Raw genomic sequence first — 16,090 nt, forward strand, 5'->3', positions numbered from 1 at the left:
CCTTACATGGTGTGAGGTACTTGTCCCCAGAGCTCTTGCCACAAATACAGTCCCAGTATTTTGACACAAATCGTAGGACCTGTGTAAAAAGAAAGGATTTTATAATAACAACACAGAAATGATCAATCACGTGATAATTGTGTCTTTAATAGGTGATTTTTACTACAGTGTGTTTGATTCTACATGGAAATTCCCAAATGGCCAAAATAAATACATTGTGACCAAAGAAAGCAGAAAGAGTGAAGGTATATTTAAAATGTAATTTAAAAAATTAGCATCTAAGTGAGGTGGTTTAATTGAATATTCCTTAAGAGGATTATGGATTTTCAGGTAAATATGTTTTTTAAAAACCCAATTTTTAATATAATTAGAAGGTGAATGTATTTTATGATTGTAATCACATAAATAAATGGTTGTGTTTATTACCTTGTATGCTCTGTGCTGTTTTACTATGAAGAGTGATTCAAGGGTTCTTTCCAAGGCAACCATAATGAGTTCAAAGTATATGGTATTGATTTTTGAGAGTTCTGCCACAGACGTTATCATGAATTATTGGTTCTGTATTTTATGTTAGGATATCAGCTTCTTCACGTTTTAGAAGCATGTTTGATGGAAGTGCCTGTCTCTCTATAATCAGTCACATGGCCTAAGGAGTCTGCGTGCAGCAATTGATTAAGTTGACATTTGCTATTAATAGCTTAGAGACTCTTTACATCATAATATGCTTATCTATCTTAGATTTTAGGTGAAGGCAATTTTGACTGATGTTTCATAGCTAATAAGTGGCAGTGCTGAGATTCAGACCCAGGCAGCCTCTCTCGAAGCCTGCACACTCAGCTCCTTTGCTCTCCTGCCTCTAAGGCACTTTCCCTTGCCATATTTCCTCCATTCTTTGCCTAATCCGCCTTGTACCTTTTAGCAGTAGGAGCAGTGTGTGCTGCTGAATCATTATGCACCTGGGCAGCAAGTCCTCTGCTTCATCTCTTATGAGCTGAATGCCCTCAAGGAGTCATTTGACCTTTCTGAGCACTGCACATCAGTTTCTTCATTTGTGAAACTGGGATAATAATCCTTGTCCTCCTGCCTCACCAGGTAGATGTACTGACCAGTTGATTTTGTTCATATTTCTATCTCTAGGGTATAGAATAGTGCCTGACACATTATAGGTACTTAACACAGGTTAGCTTCTGTGCTCTCCTCTCCTATTCTGGAAGCTGGATTTTGGATAAGAGTTAGATATCCTGTGGGATGGTCTGAACAGGTAACTAGTTGGATATAGTCAGGAAGCTAAGATAAATATGGTCAAGAGACCATATTTTACTCTCATTCTTCCTTTCATAGTAAATGGAACTGAGCTCAACATCTCTCTGGGGAAAAATGAAAACTCTGTTCCCAGCAGATAGGGGAAAGGATTCCTCTTACTGAATGGACCCTGGGCATTCTTGCAGTATAGGATAAGAGCTGGTTGTACTGAACTGCATGGGCAGGGAGGACCAGGTGGAAGTTTAACTGAGGTTTGTTATGTTACAACTCTTATGATTAGACAAATTAATAAAAAGGTTAGAAGGACCCTATAGACATAGAGAACAGCATAGCAGGAGCAAAGACTTGCTGGCAAGAAGTCACGGGGCAGATCTATAGGACAATGAATCCATCAGTTTAACTCAGGTTGCCCGCATTTAGTGGGAATAATATTGGAAACATAATTGGGATGAGATGGTAGTGGGTCCTGCATACTCAGTTAAGGAAGGTGAATGTTATCTTTAAGAGATTGTGATTGACCAACAGTTTTTGAGCAAGGAGGAGTCATGATGAAAGCTGAATATTAGGATGGATTGGGACCAACAGTGCCTGGAGGTGGGATAACCAGGTGGACTTGCAGGAGAAATGGCACATTCAGAATAACAAGTGGAGATGAGCATTTTGGCAGTAGCGCAGGCAGGATAATTGGAGAAGGAGGCATTCAGTCATGACATTCCTGAAGAGGAGTTTGTGGGAGACATGGCCATAATATTTGAGTTAGAAGAGGAAGGAGAAAGAAATAGAAGTCTATGAACAGCACATGTTGAAAGTAGAGTTAAAAAGCTCTAGATAATTCCTGGGTTCCAGTGCTCGTTATTTTCAGCCTTCTCTGCAGTATAGTCTACTGGCTGAACAGACTATATTCTGAAAAGCCCAGGATGGGGAGTCTGAGTTCAGAGCATCCTAAGAGGTGTCTGTGGTCCAGCTGCTGCCTCCTCGGCCAGAGTTAAAAGGATGTTTTGTGAAGGTGAACTGAATCTTCAGTGCCTGGTGTAGTACTTTTAGTCTCAGGAATAAGTAAAGGCATTTATAGAATCCTCTTTCCTCATTTTCTTTCAGGGCTAGCTCCTAAGCTTTTTTTGGTTAACGAAGATTCTGCAGTTCAGTGTCTGTCCTCATCTCCCCACTTAAATGATCCTTACCCCAGTGATTCCCTTGTTGCCAAATCTAATAGATATTTTCCTGTCCTTACCTTTCTTGTCCTTTCTGCCAACTTTTGACACTGTTTCTGCTCCCCTCTTCTTGGAACTCTTTCCTTATATCCTGTAATAGGGATCAGCACACTGCAGCCCATGGGCCAAATCTGGTCTACCACCTGTTTTTGTGAATAAAATTTTATTGGAACACAGCCACACCCATTCGTTTACGTTTTATCTGTGGCTGCTTTCATACCACACAACAAAGTTAAGTAGTAACAGAGACCCTGTGGCCTGTAAACACTGGATGATTTACTCTCTGGCTCTTTACAGAAAAAGTTTGCTAACCCCTATTCTATAACATCTCCTCTGGTTTTCTTCCAATTGTGGAGCTGAGAGAACATGTAAGAGCCAGTTCTTAGTCAAGGCTGTAAAAGCTCTGGTTAAAAATCACTTGAAGTTGAAAATCACTGAAGAAGCTCCTAGATCTTCCCTGCTACTTGGCTCAAGAAATAGTGCCTGACATTTCTTAATTAAAAAAAGAAAAGCTGTCATAATAAATGTAATAATCATAAATGGAATAATTTGAGCACTGTGCTGAGGAGCTTATAAACATAATCTAATTTACATGACCAGCTTTGTGAAGCGGGTGTTTTTAGCTTCATCTTACAGATGAGAAGGTTGAAGCACAGAGAGGATGTTAGGCTGCCCATGGTTACATAGCTAAGAAATAGCCTCAGGGCCCATGTGCCTAATCACCACACTAGACTGCCTCCGGAGGGCACTGGTGTTTCAGAACCAGCACCACATGAAAAGACAGAAGATGTTGGTGAGCAAATACAGTATGTGATGCTGGGTGAGCTTTCCGAAGGTTAGCTTTGCAGTTTGGGAGTGCAGAATTACATTAGAAAGCCAACTAAACCTGGGGAAAAACACCCAACAAACCATGACTCTGCAGACCAGTCTTGTGACTTCTAGAGAACTCTTTCTGAACAATGGATTGCAATCCTGATGCAGTGGGGGCTCTTTGACTGTGCTGGTCAAATGGTATGCTAGCAGGGGCCCCTGAAGCAAGTGCACACAGGAGAAAACAAAATCAGGTTGACTCTTCTTGCATGTTGTACTAATGTCAGTGTCTTCTTTTAATGGGCCTTTGGTGATTTGAAAAATAGAGGCTTATAAAGAACATGTACATGGACCAAGAGTTTGTCTCTTGTTCCCTCTACTGAGTTTTGACCTTGAAGTGTGTTAGGGTGGGTCTGAGGTCTACCTCTGTTAGTGTGGAAGGCTCAGGTGGGACGCGCCTGGGCAAGGGGAACTTGTTGAGCCTGTACATGATTTTCAAGCCCTGTGGATCCTTCACCTTTGCTGAGATAAAGCAACCAGCACAGTGTTATGAAAGTGTGAAGAGCCCCAGGTGTGCATGTAGGGAGGAGAAGGGGTATACATGTGATGATGGTGGTAAGGCACTGGAAGAACTTCAGGGGTGACAACAAATAGATGAAGTCAAGCAAGGAAAACACTTGGATCCACCAAATAGCAGAAGCAGACCAGGAAGGGGATTCTGAAGACCTGAGCCAGGGGCAACAAGTGACCCTATGGTTTAAGGGAGCAGCAGTGCCAATCCTGTCGGTAGGGGGCCCAACCCACCAAATAGAATGTTAAGACTCCTGCCTGCGAAGGGCCATTTCACATCCTTTCATCACCTGAGAATCCCAAAGCCATTCTCTTTCTTGCCTAACAGTGGTAGAGCTCATTTTGAACAAGCAGCTGTGTGAGGTAACAGTTTTATCATTTTCTTGTCCCATAGTATTGCCTCCCTGATCCAAACCCATATACCATGGAGTTATTAAGGCAAGGGATATCATGCTGGAATTGATCATTCTGCAGATAATATACTCGTCTTTCAGGGTTTCTTTGGCCTAGAATTCTATTAAAATTCAAGCATGAAGGATGACTTGGAAAACATTATGGCCCTCAAGGAAATTTTCTGTCTGGGGGGCAGACAGAGACATATGCAGTTGGCTATAGTACAAGGTGGACTTTAATGAGAGCTACAATCAAAGTACAGGGAGTAACAAGAATAGAGGGAGCAAGATGAATTCTATCTTGAGGGATTTGAGAATGTTATTTTCTTACGTTTTTCCTTTCTTCATTCTCTTCTACCAGCTGCCTACAGGTGGATGCTCTGAAGTTCTACCTTCCCTTTCTTGTGTGTTGGCTCTGGTGGAAATTCTGACTATTCTCCTGGCTTTCCTTTTGGTATTTTTGCCTTTTTAAAAAAATTGCGGTAAACAGCATGTAACATGAGATCTATGCTCTTAACAAATTTTTAGTGTATAGTACAGTATTGTTAACTATAAGCACAATGTTGTATAGCAGATCTCTAGAACTTTTTCATCTTGCATGACTGAAACTTATCCCATTGAATAGCAACTTCCCATTTCCTCCTCCCCATAGCCTCTGGCAACCTTCATTCTACTTTCTGCTCCTGTGAGTTTGGCTACTTTAGATACCTCGTATAAGAAGAATCGTGCAGTCTTGTGCTTCTGCAATTGGCTTATTTCACTTAAACTGATGTCCTCAAGGTTATTCCATGTTGTAGCATGTAACAAAATTTCCTTCTTTCTCTTGGATGAATAATATTCTGTTGTATATACCACATTTTTAAAATTAATTCATCCCTTGATAGACGTTTAGGTTGTTCGGACCTCTTGGCTATTGTGAATAATGCTGCAGTGAACCTGGGTGTGCATGTATCTTTTTAAGACTCCAATTTCAATTCTTTTGGATAAATACCAAGAAGTGGGATTGCTGGCTCATATGGTAGTTCTATTTTTAGTTTTTTTGAAGAACTTCCATACTGTTTTCCATAGCAGATGCACCTTATTCCCAGCAACAATGCATAAAGGTTCTGATTTCTCCACATCCTCACTAACATTTATTATTTTCTGTTTTTGTTTTTTGTTTTTTTTATAATGAACATCCCAGTAGGTATGAGATGATATCTCACTGAGGTGTTGATTTGCATTTTTCTGATGATTAGTGATGTTGAATGTTTTTTTCATGTGCTTCTTGGCCATTTTTATGTCTTCTCTGGAGAAATATCTATTCAAGTTCTTCTTCTACTTTTTAACTGGGTTGTTTGTTTTTTTGTTACTGAGTTGTGGGGGTCTCTTTGCATTTAATTCTAAATCTCCATACCCCTACCTGACAAACTCTGCACTCATGTCTTCTGCTACTCCTCATCCTGATTCTTCGGCCCTGTTTCCTTCTCATCACTCTGTTCCTGCCCCCTTCCCTTGGTTTCTGAAAGATACTCACACTCAACTCTGACACATTCTTAAAAACCTAGGTCGAGTCAAAGTTCCCTATGGATCCTTCCCTGACCACCCAGCCAGAATGGCTCTCCCTCTGCTGAAGTCTCCGGTACTTCCTGTCTGTATTGCTTTTGAGCAATTGGCAGAGACTGCAGTGGATATTACACGTGTGCATATTTGTGTTAACTGAACTCCATTTTCTGAAGGGCAGGGACTCTGTATCCCAGAGGACTTTACACAACACCTTGCCACACTGTAAAGGGGCATGAAGCCTAGAAGAAGATGTGTGTGTGTGTGTTTGGGTGTGTGTGTGCGCACACACATGTGGATGTGTGCATGTATGTTCTGGGTACAGAAGACAGAGCTGAACTGTAAGCCTGAGTGTGCTCTGGCAAGAGAAAGAGGACATGGAGGGAGCAAAGTCTACATGGACAAGCCACTGTTAATCCCAAGAGAGAAAGATGAGCAGGACTGGGACAGGGAGGAAGGGTAAAGGTCAGTGATCAGGGCTGTTTAGCAAGTTGGGATTGGAATAAACAAGCAGATTTATGTGAGAAGGTCATGACTGTAATCTGAGACATACTCTGCTGGATTTCAGCAAGTATGGGTTGACAAGTGTGTGATGGGAGCCAGAAAGAGGGTGAGTTCACCTTTCAATTCTGCAGGTAGTCAGAATAGCTGCTGCTAGTGGGGGTCAGCCTAGTTGGCAATCTGAACACCTCTTCTCTGAACACTGTGTTCTGGAGAATGTATGGCTTCCAACCTTGGTATAGCCTTGCTAGAAATCCTGGAAGTCCATGGCTAATCTGTAGGTTTGGTTAGTCCATGGCTAAACTGTTGGTCACCCAGAAGTCCCTAGGACAGCCAAAGCCCAGGATGAGAAGGTCACAGGACACACCTAGGCTGGACATATATGTGGCTCTTGAGTAGTGCTGGTTCGCCATGTTCCCTGCCGGGGGCTGGAGGACCATTCCCTAGGCCTCACAAAATCCATGGAGATCCTCTACCTCATGGCCTTCATTGCCTTCATAGGACTCCCCCTACACCTTTCACTGTGGTCAGGTTTTTATTGCTTCCACGACCCTGCCTTCCACCTTGAGCTCCAGCAGCCTGCTTTGTCTTGATGATGCCATGGCCAGTTCTGGTCCCTGTGTTCCCTGGGAGGGTTCCAGCAAGAGGATCATTTATGGGGCCCTGTCTTGTACCTCTGGAAAGTCCCTGAGTAGGTCAAAGGTTGCTCTCACATGAATCTGGGGAAACCTGACAACCTGGTCTTGCCTCTCCAGTAGGAGAGAAAATAATGAGGGTAGATTGGTTCTCTTGACAGCTAGCCCTCTTCCTCCTTGCTGGCTTTGAGAACAGCTTCATTCTTTCTGGCTGCTTTCTGACCCTCTCCTACTCCTCCAATTGCCATTATCCTGTGACATTGGCTTCCCAACCTGGCAGGTATGCAGAATCACCTTGATGCTTAGAAAAAGAAAGAAAGAAAAAAAGAAGTTCCTAGGCCCAGTCCCTGGAGATTCTCTTTAACTAGGTGTGGAGGTGGTCTGGGCATCTGGCATTTTTGTACATAGATATGGAAGGGTAGATGATGGACTTACTGGGTTCCTGAGTCATTTTTATTTCTTTCTTTGTCAGACTCCATGCTTTTTGGATTTTCTAGAGTGATCATGTATTTCTTTAGAAATCAGAGAAAGAATAGATGTTATTAAAAAACAGAAACCAGATCCCAGACTCATCAGTCTCTTTCAGAAACCATTAACCCTTGTAAATTTCTTCCTTTTTTCTGCAGGGGGACTTGATCTCATCCTCATGCCAGGTCTTGGGTTTGATAAGCATGGCAACCGGTTGGGGAGGGGCAAGGGCTACTATGACACCTACCTGAAGCGCTGTCTGCAGCACCAGGAAGTGAAGCCCTACACCCTGGCCTTGGCTTTCAAAGAACAAATTTGTGTCCAGGTCCCAGTGGACGAAAATGACATGAAGGTGGATGAAGTCCTTTATGAAGACTCTTCAGCATCTTAAGTCCTGATGACTGCAGCCAAATAATCAGTGTTTTGTATGGAAAATGTGTATTTTCCGTTGTCAAAAATTAGTTGAAATTGCTCTCTAATGTGAATATGGACTGCATTGTTTTTAATATAATTATAAAATACCTAACATAAAACTATCTTTAAAAATCAATAGAAGTGTAAATAGTAGAACATTAATTAAAATGGAGGCAATCACTATATGATTTTCATGTTAACTTCCTGGTATTAACGTGACAAGTTGATCTTTCTGTTTTGAAATTTAAGTTAAATATTTATGAAGAACTGGGCTCTAACTCGGAGTGTGAGAGAAGGTAAACTTATCGGATTTGGACACTATTTCATTAAGTCCTGTCATATGCCTGTTCAGTCTCTGGCAAGTGTGTGAAGACTCAGCAATTATTAGTTGATTTGTTGGTGTTTGCTTTGCGTACATAGTTCCCCAAGAATGTTATACCACTTCATCATGACTTCGTTTACTCACCCTGAAATTTTATGTCTGACACTTTATAGCTTTTGGTGGTTAATTGACTGAAATGTTTTTATGATTTAAATACTTCAATTCCAGTGTTTGGTTCCCATCTCTGCTGTTCTGTATGTCAGTTACTTATGAGTTTGAGATCTGCTTTCCTGTAAGTTAGAAATTATTTTTGTTTATTTGTGGTTTCTGCTTTGGAAATGAAATCTGCTTTGGGCTGAAAGTTGGCAGATGGCATCACAGCTAGAGAGTGGTAATTTTGTGGGGGAAGATTTAGTTATAACCAGATATGCAGGAGTCTTCCTCGATGCTGCTCTCTCGCTCAAACCCCATGTCTAGCCTGTCACCAGGTCCTGTTGATTTTACCTCTGAAAAACCTCTTACCTCTGTTCTCTCCTCTCCGTCTTCCTGTCATTCCTTTTACCAAGGATCTTAGCATTTCTAAGCTGAACTGGGCAAGAGCCTCATCCCTGGCTTCCCTGCCCTCAGTCTGGACCTCTCCAATTAACTTCTCAAACTACAGTCAAAGTGGTCTTATAAAACATGAAGCTGATTGTAAAGCACCCTGATTGGAATCTTTCAGTAGCTGTTCAGAGCCTCCTGGGTAATGGTGACATGCCTTCTCTTGTGTAAAGTCCCTTAAGCGAGGTCTGCCATCTGTCTTTTTCTGGCCTCTTCTCTCCCCACTCCCGTATTCTTCTGCACCACTTATACAAGCGTACGCATAGTTTCTTGAGCATTGCGGGCTGCTTCTGCTCTTTGCACCTTGTAAGCATGCTTTTTCCTCTGATTGCAATGCCGTCTCCTCTCTTGTTCATCTGGAAAACTCCTGTTTATCCTTCAAGACTCCGCTCCAGTGCCGTGTCTTCTGTAAAGTCTTCCTCTCCGTTGCCAAGCAGAGTCAGTGTTCCTTCACTTGTTTGAATAGCCCTGGCCATTGTCCTCTTTGTTATATGGTCCTGCATATCAATTATTGATTATCATGTCTGTCGCCTTCACCAGACTGTGAGCTCCCAAAGAGCAGGGATAATTTTTATATTTCTAACGCTTAGTAGACACCGAGACATAGAGTGGGTGTTTGAAATTTTTTTTGAATGAGTTAATTGAATACATTCAGAAGTGTTTCTTTGAAGCACAAATCCAAATTCTTTGGATAATAGCATATGATTTGATGTTTTATGCACAAAAGCAAAAACACTTAAAAAATGTCACTCGTGCTAAAATTAAACTTTCACAATATAATATGAGCAGTGAGAAATGGCAGGGAAACAGGATGTCTGCAAGTTATAAAATTGTATGACTGTACAGGTTAGAAATGTTGTTAAGGGTTACTTCAACCATAAGGTTAAGGTGAATGTTGGTATAGCTGGCATGACTCTTGGTCTGAAATGGTTAAACAGGAGAATTCCTGAGCTGCTGCAGGTTGGGAAACTGAAGCACCATTGAAACCGATCTGTTATTTTACCAAAGGAGAGCATTTAAAAATCACTCCCCAGCTCCTCAAGTGCAGACAGAATACAGTCAACTGGCAAGAAGACCCAGGGTGCTGAGACTGAAGAAAGTCAGAGGGCTACAAGGTCTCTCACCTGGAAAGAAGGCCATTTCCTAATGACCAGTAGTGAGCAGTGGTCATTGTGCAGAGGGTATTGGAAAAGGAGATAAAGCCCTAATGATGCAGGTGATGATGATACTGTAACTCTAATTGGGTCATAAGCAGAGGCTGAGGACAAGGCCTTGACCCCAGGAAGCCAGCCAGCATCATGAGGGTCTCAAGTGAGGGGATTATTCAGGTAGACGAGAAATGGCAACTAGATCTGAACAGAAACAATTCTTAGTATTGGGGAATTGGAAATATATCGGAGCCCCAAGATATGTCAATGATTGCTGCCTATTCTAAAGAACTGTGTAGAAAGTAAACTATGTGAAGTTCTAGTCCATCTAACAGATATCAATAAGAACAGTGCACATTTAATCACAAAGTCCTACTCGGAGATCAATAAATATGTCTAGGCATGGGTGGCTTGATGTAGAAGCTCAGTTCCTGGTCCCTGTTCTTTTTTCTTTCAGAGATCATTGAGATTGAGTTAATCACATTGCAATTTATTCATATGTTTACCTGCTTATTTCTTCCACTTGGCTGTGACCTCCTCAAAGGCAAAGTCTCTGCCAAATTTATGGTTTACTCCGTTATCTACCAGAGTCCCTAGAACAAAATAAATAGCCACTAAGTTCTTAATGAAGGAATGAACCAGTGTGCTTGTTGCCCTGTGTTTTGCACTTGCTGGTTTATATGTTGGTTGCTATTTGCTGCTGAGATTCTGTGTCCTTTCAGCATTGTCTCAGGATTGGATTATTCTAGAATAGGTGTTCCATTACTGCAGTTGCATTGCCTTCCTTGGCCAGTCCGTATGTGTGTGTTGCATTATCTGTGCTACCTGGCCTTGTTGATGCTTTCCTTCTTTGCATCTTTGTGGTCATCTTCCCGCCTTTGCCCAGGCAGTCACAGTCCCTCTGCCCTTTAAGGGAAGTCTCTAATCCCTGTGAGCACCCACCCCAAATAGATGTTTGTTTATATCTTTAAAAATAAGTAAACTTCTTTCTAAATAATAATATCTTATACACATTTGAAAATATACACAAAAAGGAAAAGGATGAGGTAATTGAAACAATGTATTTTCTTTTCTTTTTTTGAGTTAGACCAACAGTTTTATTGAAAGATGAGAACAGAGCCACTTCCCCCGAGCATCCTGGCAGCGTTGGCCTCAGGTACAGGACATTATGTATCCTGCAGCCCTAGAGAGCCAGAATATGTTTTCTATAATTTATAATCTACTTAATTTTCAAAGGAGAAAGCAATGTGATGGAGATTTTTTAAAAGGTATTGTTTTTGAAAACCTTGCTTTAACCTCTTTTGAATGATTCAAAAGTCTGATTCTAATTCAAGTTTATTTCAATATTTGCTTTTAAGGGCTTATAATTATAGCTGAAAAAGCTACCTTCTAGAGATAAGCAGATCCAAATGAAAGCAGTACTACATTTACTAAAGTTTTCAATTCTATCTACCAATTTTGTAAAGTTTTTAAAATTGAAATCAGGCTAGTAAATATCCGTTTTCTTGATGTGAATCATTCATTCTTGCACATTAATCGGAAGATGTTACACAGTTACTTTGTTAACAAATGGGTTCAAACCTTATTAAACTCCTTGAAAGAGAAACCAAGTTAGAAAAATTCTGCTTTCAAGTATTTTAGTTGTGCAGATATGAAAGTGTTTATAGGTGTCCTGTGTAGTTTTTGGCAGCATAATCATATAGTGATGAAAACATTTCCAAATAACCATTTTCAGTCTGCTCTCTGCACATCACAAGTCTCTTTCTGAAAGAAGTTCCTTTCTGTCTTACTGAGGAAACATGACTTTTACCCTAAAGATACAAATTAAGTATATTTGTTTTTGGAAATACTTGCTTAGGTAGCAATTTGCTGGTGGCTATTTATAATCTCAGAAAGGTCAGAAAATTTGGACACTCACCTTTGTGTGAAAAATATGTGCAAAACTCACCTATAAACTTAATGGCTTTTTAAAAAGTGTTTTATCTTGACATAATCAGAGAAATTTAGGTGGATCAAAATGTTTCTCATGGATACATCCTATCATATTATAAAATACTGTAAATATTCTTCTATATCTTAAAGGTTTTAATTTTTTAAAGTTCAGTGCTACCCTCAGCATGTGGTGCATTTCTTGTCTGTAAATTATGTAACGATATTATTGCTGAGTCCTTTAGCATGGAATCCACCCTCCTCCCCCTTTTAAAAAATTCCAGTCAATTTCCATTCCATTAGGGGTTAGAATTAAATAGTTTGTCCAAAAACAACTTTTTTTTAAAGTCAATTAATTTTGAAGTATATATCTCCTCCACTACTTTAATATCTCTAATATCTTTCTTGTTGTAGTGATACTGTAAACTGGAACATGTTGGAAACATCTGTCCTTTTATCCAACCTCCTACCCTGAAAAATTTATTCCTGTACTTATTTCTTGAGATTTTTGTCAGTGTTTTCTACATGTTATCTGGTGGTACTTCCTCACCAAAAAGATGCATCACATTTTTTTCCCTAAATTGTTTCACAAGTATATCATGCATATTTCCATGGCAGGAAGAATAAATGTTTTCTAAATGGTATACTGCTTTTGGTTTTTTGCTATTAAAGACTTATAAGCATTTATGATTATATTTAGTAAACATTTAAGATATATTAGAGTTAGTATTTTATGATATTAAATATTACTGATAACATTATGGAGGTTTGTCTTCATCTTCTGGATCTGTAGCTTCTGCTGATTGTGAAGGCTTCACACTTTTCATTGTGCATGTGAAGAGCAAGATTCATCATTAATCATGGTGAGCACATATCCCTACTTCAAAATATTTTTGTGATAACTTCAAATTTTTTATGCTCGTTCTTGGCAAATCTTACTGTATTTTCCTTGTTTTATGGCTGATGAATAGCTGTTACCAGGAACAAAAGTATCAGCTATTGTTGCTCACTTGTGCTTGTATTATTAGAATTATCTTTGCTTGGCTGTTTCTTTGCAAGAATCTTTTTAAGCCACTTATCCATTTTGGGGGGTTGGTTTAGTAAAAACTACATAGTATAATAGGTAAATCCATGTGCCTCGAAATGTATAAAAACCACAGTACGTCTCAATATGCTGAAAGCAGCTAAACACACTCTCCCACATTATCCAACAGCTATTTTGCCCCAGCACAGGTTCGTACTGACCTGTCATGGGACCTTCTGATGTGCAGATGGAGTAAGGGGCGGTGTCAATCTTTATTTTAACTTTTAGCAAGACTTAATTTCTTATCTTTTAAAGATAAAAAGTAAATATAAATAGAGATTTTAGTTTCTTCTTCCCAAACCCCAGTGTATCACCTTGCCTTCTCCCTGGGGTGTGTTACCTGTTTGGAAACCACTGCTCTAAGGACTTGTAGTCCTAGCTGGATGGGTAGAGGGTTAGGTTCACTGGTCCCTTCACTAAGAGACTGTGCCTGAGCTGCAGGGCCACTGACTTCATCAACACCTCCTCTCCTTTGGCTCCTACAGACCATGTATATGTGTCCAGCCTCTTGCTGGTGCTGGCCTCCCTGTGGTCCCTTCATCTTTCTGGTCGCCCGTGTCCCAACCAGTCTCTAGTTTCCTAGTCTTATGTCTGAGTGCTCTGGTTGGGTCTGTTATGTTGCCCACAATATTTGAATAGAAGGAATAACTTCTTTACGTAGCTTAAAGAACCCTATCACCTAGGAAATAACAGATCCCTTTCTTTTAGCACTTTTCCTTTCAGATTTCCTCTAGCTAACCAGGATCCACCCTTTAGGTACATCAAAGGATTTCTGGGCTACATGAAAGACTAGAAAAACTTTTTAAATCTCCCATTTCTCCTCTTTGTATTTTATCCCTCTTCCTACCACCAGTTGTAGCTGTTTTTCGCTTTGATATTTGTGGCTTGTTGTGACAACAGACCACATGAATACCAATGAACAAGACATCTGAAGGAAAATCCATTGTGTTTCATTGTTTTGATTGTCATGTGTCCTGTGAATATCTTGTTTGTACTTTTAGTCTTTAAATGATATATTTTAAAAGTATACTTTCAAAGCAAACAGCTGTTTCAATGGCGAGTCAGATCCCAAAGATTTCACTACTGTAAATGGTGAACATTTTGTTTATCGCTGAGAGAGAATATCTTCAGGATTTACATGCAAAAAGTGTTTGTTATTTCCTCCCAAGGTTAGAGATAAAGAATACTATATTATTCTGAAGATCTGGGTTGGGATACTTGTGGATGTTGATGCTATAGAATAGATACATTGCTGTAAGTCCTAAATTTTTCTTATTCCTCCAATCTTAGGATAAGATAAGATAGCAAGTGCTACTCCCTGTAATTATACTTAATATAAGAACCAAAGGACCATGGAGATGAGTTATCTGCGTGGCCATCTTCTCTAGACCATCTGCTATACTTCTTTGCATTATTGTCATAAACTATTACTTATGTCACTTGCTTGCATAACAGCTTTTGATGGTTCTGTGTTGCCCGAAGAATAAGGTGCAAACCCTTAGCTTCCATATAGGACCCTTTCCAACTTGGCTACAACCTCCCTTTATATTTCTGTTTCTTTCTCTCAAGACACACACACACACACACACACACACACATCCTCTTATTCCTTCCAGACCAATAATGCTATTTCTATCAGAATTCAGTATTCTAGGGAAGAACTAGATTATACAATTCAGTGTTAGAATTAGTCTATAACTAGAGAGGTGGGTTAACAGATTAGTGGGTGGTTCAGGAATAGGAGATCTTAATGAGGCACTAAAATGTTCTGGAAAGTGAGTATCAACATACAGATCACCTGGGGATCTTTTTAGAATCCAGATTCTGATTCTAGATTCTGATTCTGGTCTAGAGTGGGACCTGACAATTCTGCATTTCTAACAAAATTCCAGGTGATGATGCTGCTGATGCTGTTGCTTTGCTGCGCACTTTGAGTAGCAACATTCTAAGCTATGTTGTCCAATGTGATAGCCCTAGTCTCATGTGACTATTTAAATTTAAATTGATTAAAATTAAATAAAATTTAAAATTCACCTGCTTGGTCACAATAGTTAACACTTTAAGTGCTTGCTGAATTGGATAGCCCAGAGGTAAAACATTTCCGTTATCACAGAAAGTTCTCTTGGAAAGCACTGTTTCCTAGAGCACTATTTTTCAAGCTGTTTCTATGGACCACCTACTAAATCAGACTCTCTGGGGGTAGGGAACTGGAAATTTGCATTTTAAACAAATACCCCAGAGGGTTCTTATGCATGCTAAAGTTATAGGAACACTTCTATAGGGATCTAAAATCTGACATACAGAAATAAAGCTAATATGGGAATATGCAAATATCAGAGACAGACATGGGGCAGTTCAGCTTAAATTGGAATTCCCTTCTTGCCAGCCATTAAAATCATATCCAGTTGTCTGCAGGTGCAATAGGTTTCACCTGGTGGAACTGACCTCTGATACCAAAACTACATAGGGTAGAAGAGGGATAGGCCCTTAAGCCAGGAGCATTCTGCAGGGATACAGCGAGTCCCAGATGTGTCCTCTGGGCCCATATGTTTTCTGGTTTACCAGGTGCTAACATCTGGTGAGGAACAGAGGCTGCATTCATTTTCAGTTATGACTCTGAAACCTAGGTAAGAACAATCAGGAAATAGCACTATTCTTTTTCTTTAGATATTTTGGATCTCCCCTTCCTGTTCAGGAATATGTATTGGGCAGATTCTCTAGTTTTTTGGCCACCTTTCAGATATAAAAACTTACATTTTCAAAAAGTTCAGTATCAATCTTACATCAAAATTTCACTCTGTCATCCAACTCTATGCTTGTTTCTTTCTTCCTTGCCCCCTTGTCTCCCAGGTTGGAATTGGGAAGAGGTCTTGGTGTATTTCACTTTCCTTGCCCCACATCCTTTCTTCTGGCAAATTCTATAATTAAGGAAAAGGGCAAAGCTGGCCTGAGTTGGTGCTGTAACGTGAGCATCAGTACCTTCTACATGCCAAATGCCCAGACACTGGCTGTTTTTCATAGAGGTGCTTTGTGGGTTTTTTGAAAGAGCCTCTGCTGGGACTGTATGCACTGTATGACCCTCCAGCTGACCCCTGACAGCCTCTGCTCAGCTTTTGTCCTCCTGAATCTTAGAGAAGGAAGGAAAATGATGCAGTATTCTCCATACCTACAAATTTCCTTACTTCAATCTCTTGTCTTTTC

General features: G+C 40.2%; 1 protein-coding gene across 5 annotated transcripts in view; it reads left to right on the forward strand.

Annotated features, from left to right (window-relative positions):
- MTHFS (methenyltetrahydrofolate synthetase) overlaps nt 1-16,090 on the forward strand; it is a 209,714-nt gene that overhangs the window by 36,752 nt on the left and 156,872 nt on the right. For 3 of the 5 annotated variants that reach the window (XM_008539715.2, XM_008539716.2, XM_070572939.1), the window contains exon 3: nt 7,551-12,449. The exons of the other annotated variants lie outside the window; for them this stretch is intronic. In XM_008539715.2, the coding sequence (XP_008537937.1) occupies nt 7,551-7,783 (233 nt within the window). In that variant the 3' untranslated portion in view covers nt 7,784-12,449. Of the gene's footprint in view, nt 1-7,550; nt 12,450-16,090 lie in introns of those variants that run through there. 5 annotated transcript variants of the gene reach the window in all.

Source organism: Equus przewalskii, chromosome 1 (genome assembly GCF_037783145.1).
Source record: "Equus przewalskii isolate Varuska chromosome 1, EquPr2, whole genome shotgun sequence".
In the NCBI taxonomy this organism is placed as follows: domain Eukaryota; kingdom Metazoa; phylum Chordata; class Mammalia; order Perissodactyla; family Equidae; genus Equus; species Equus przewalskii.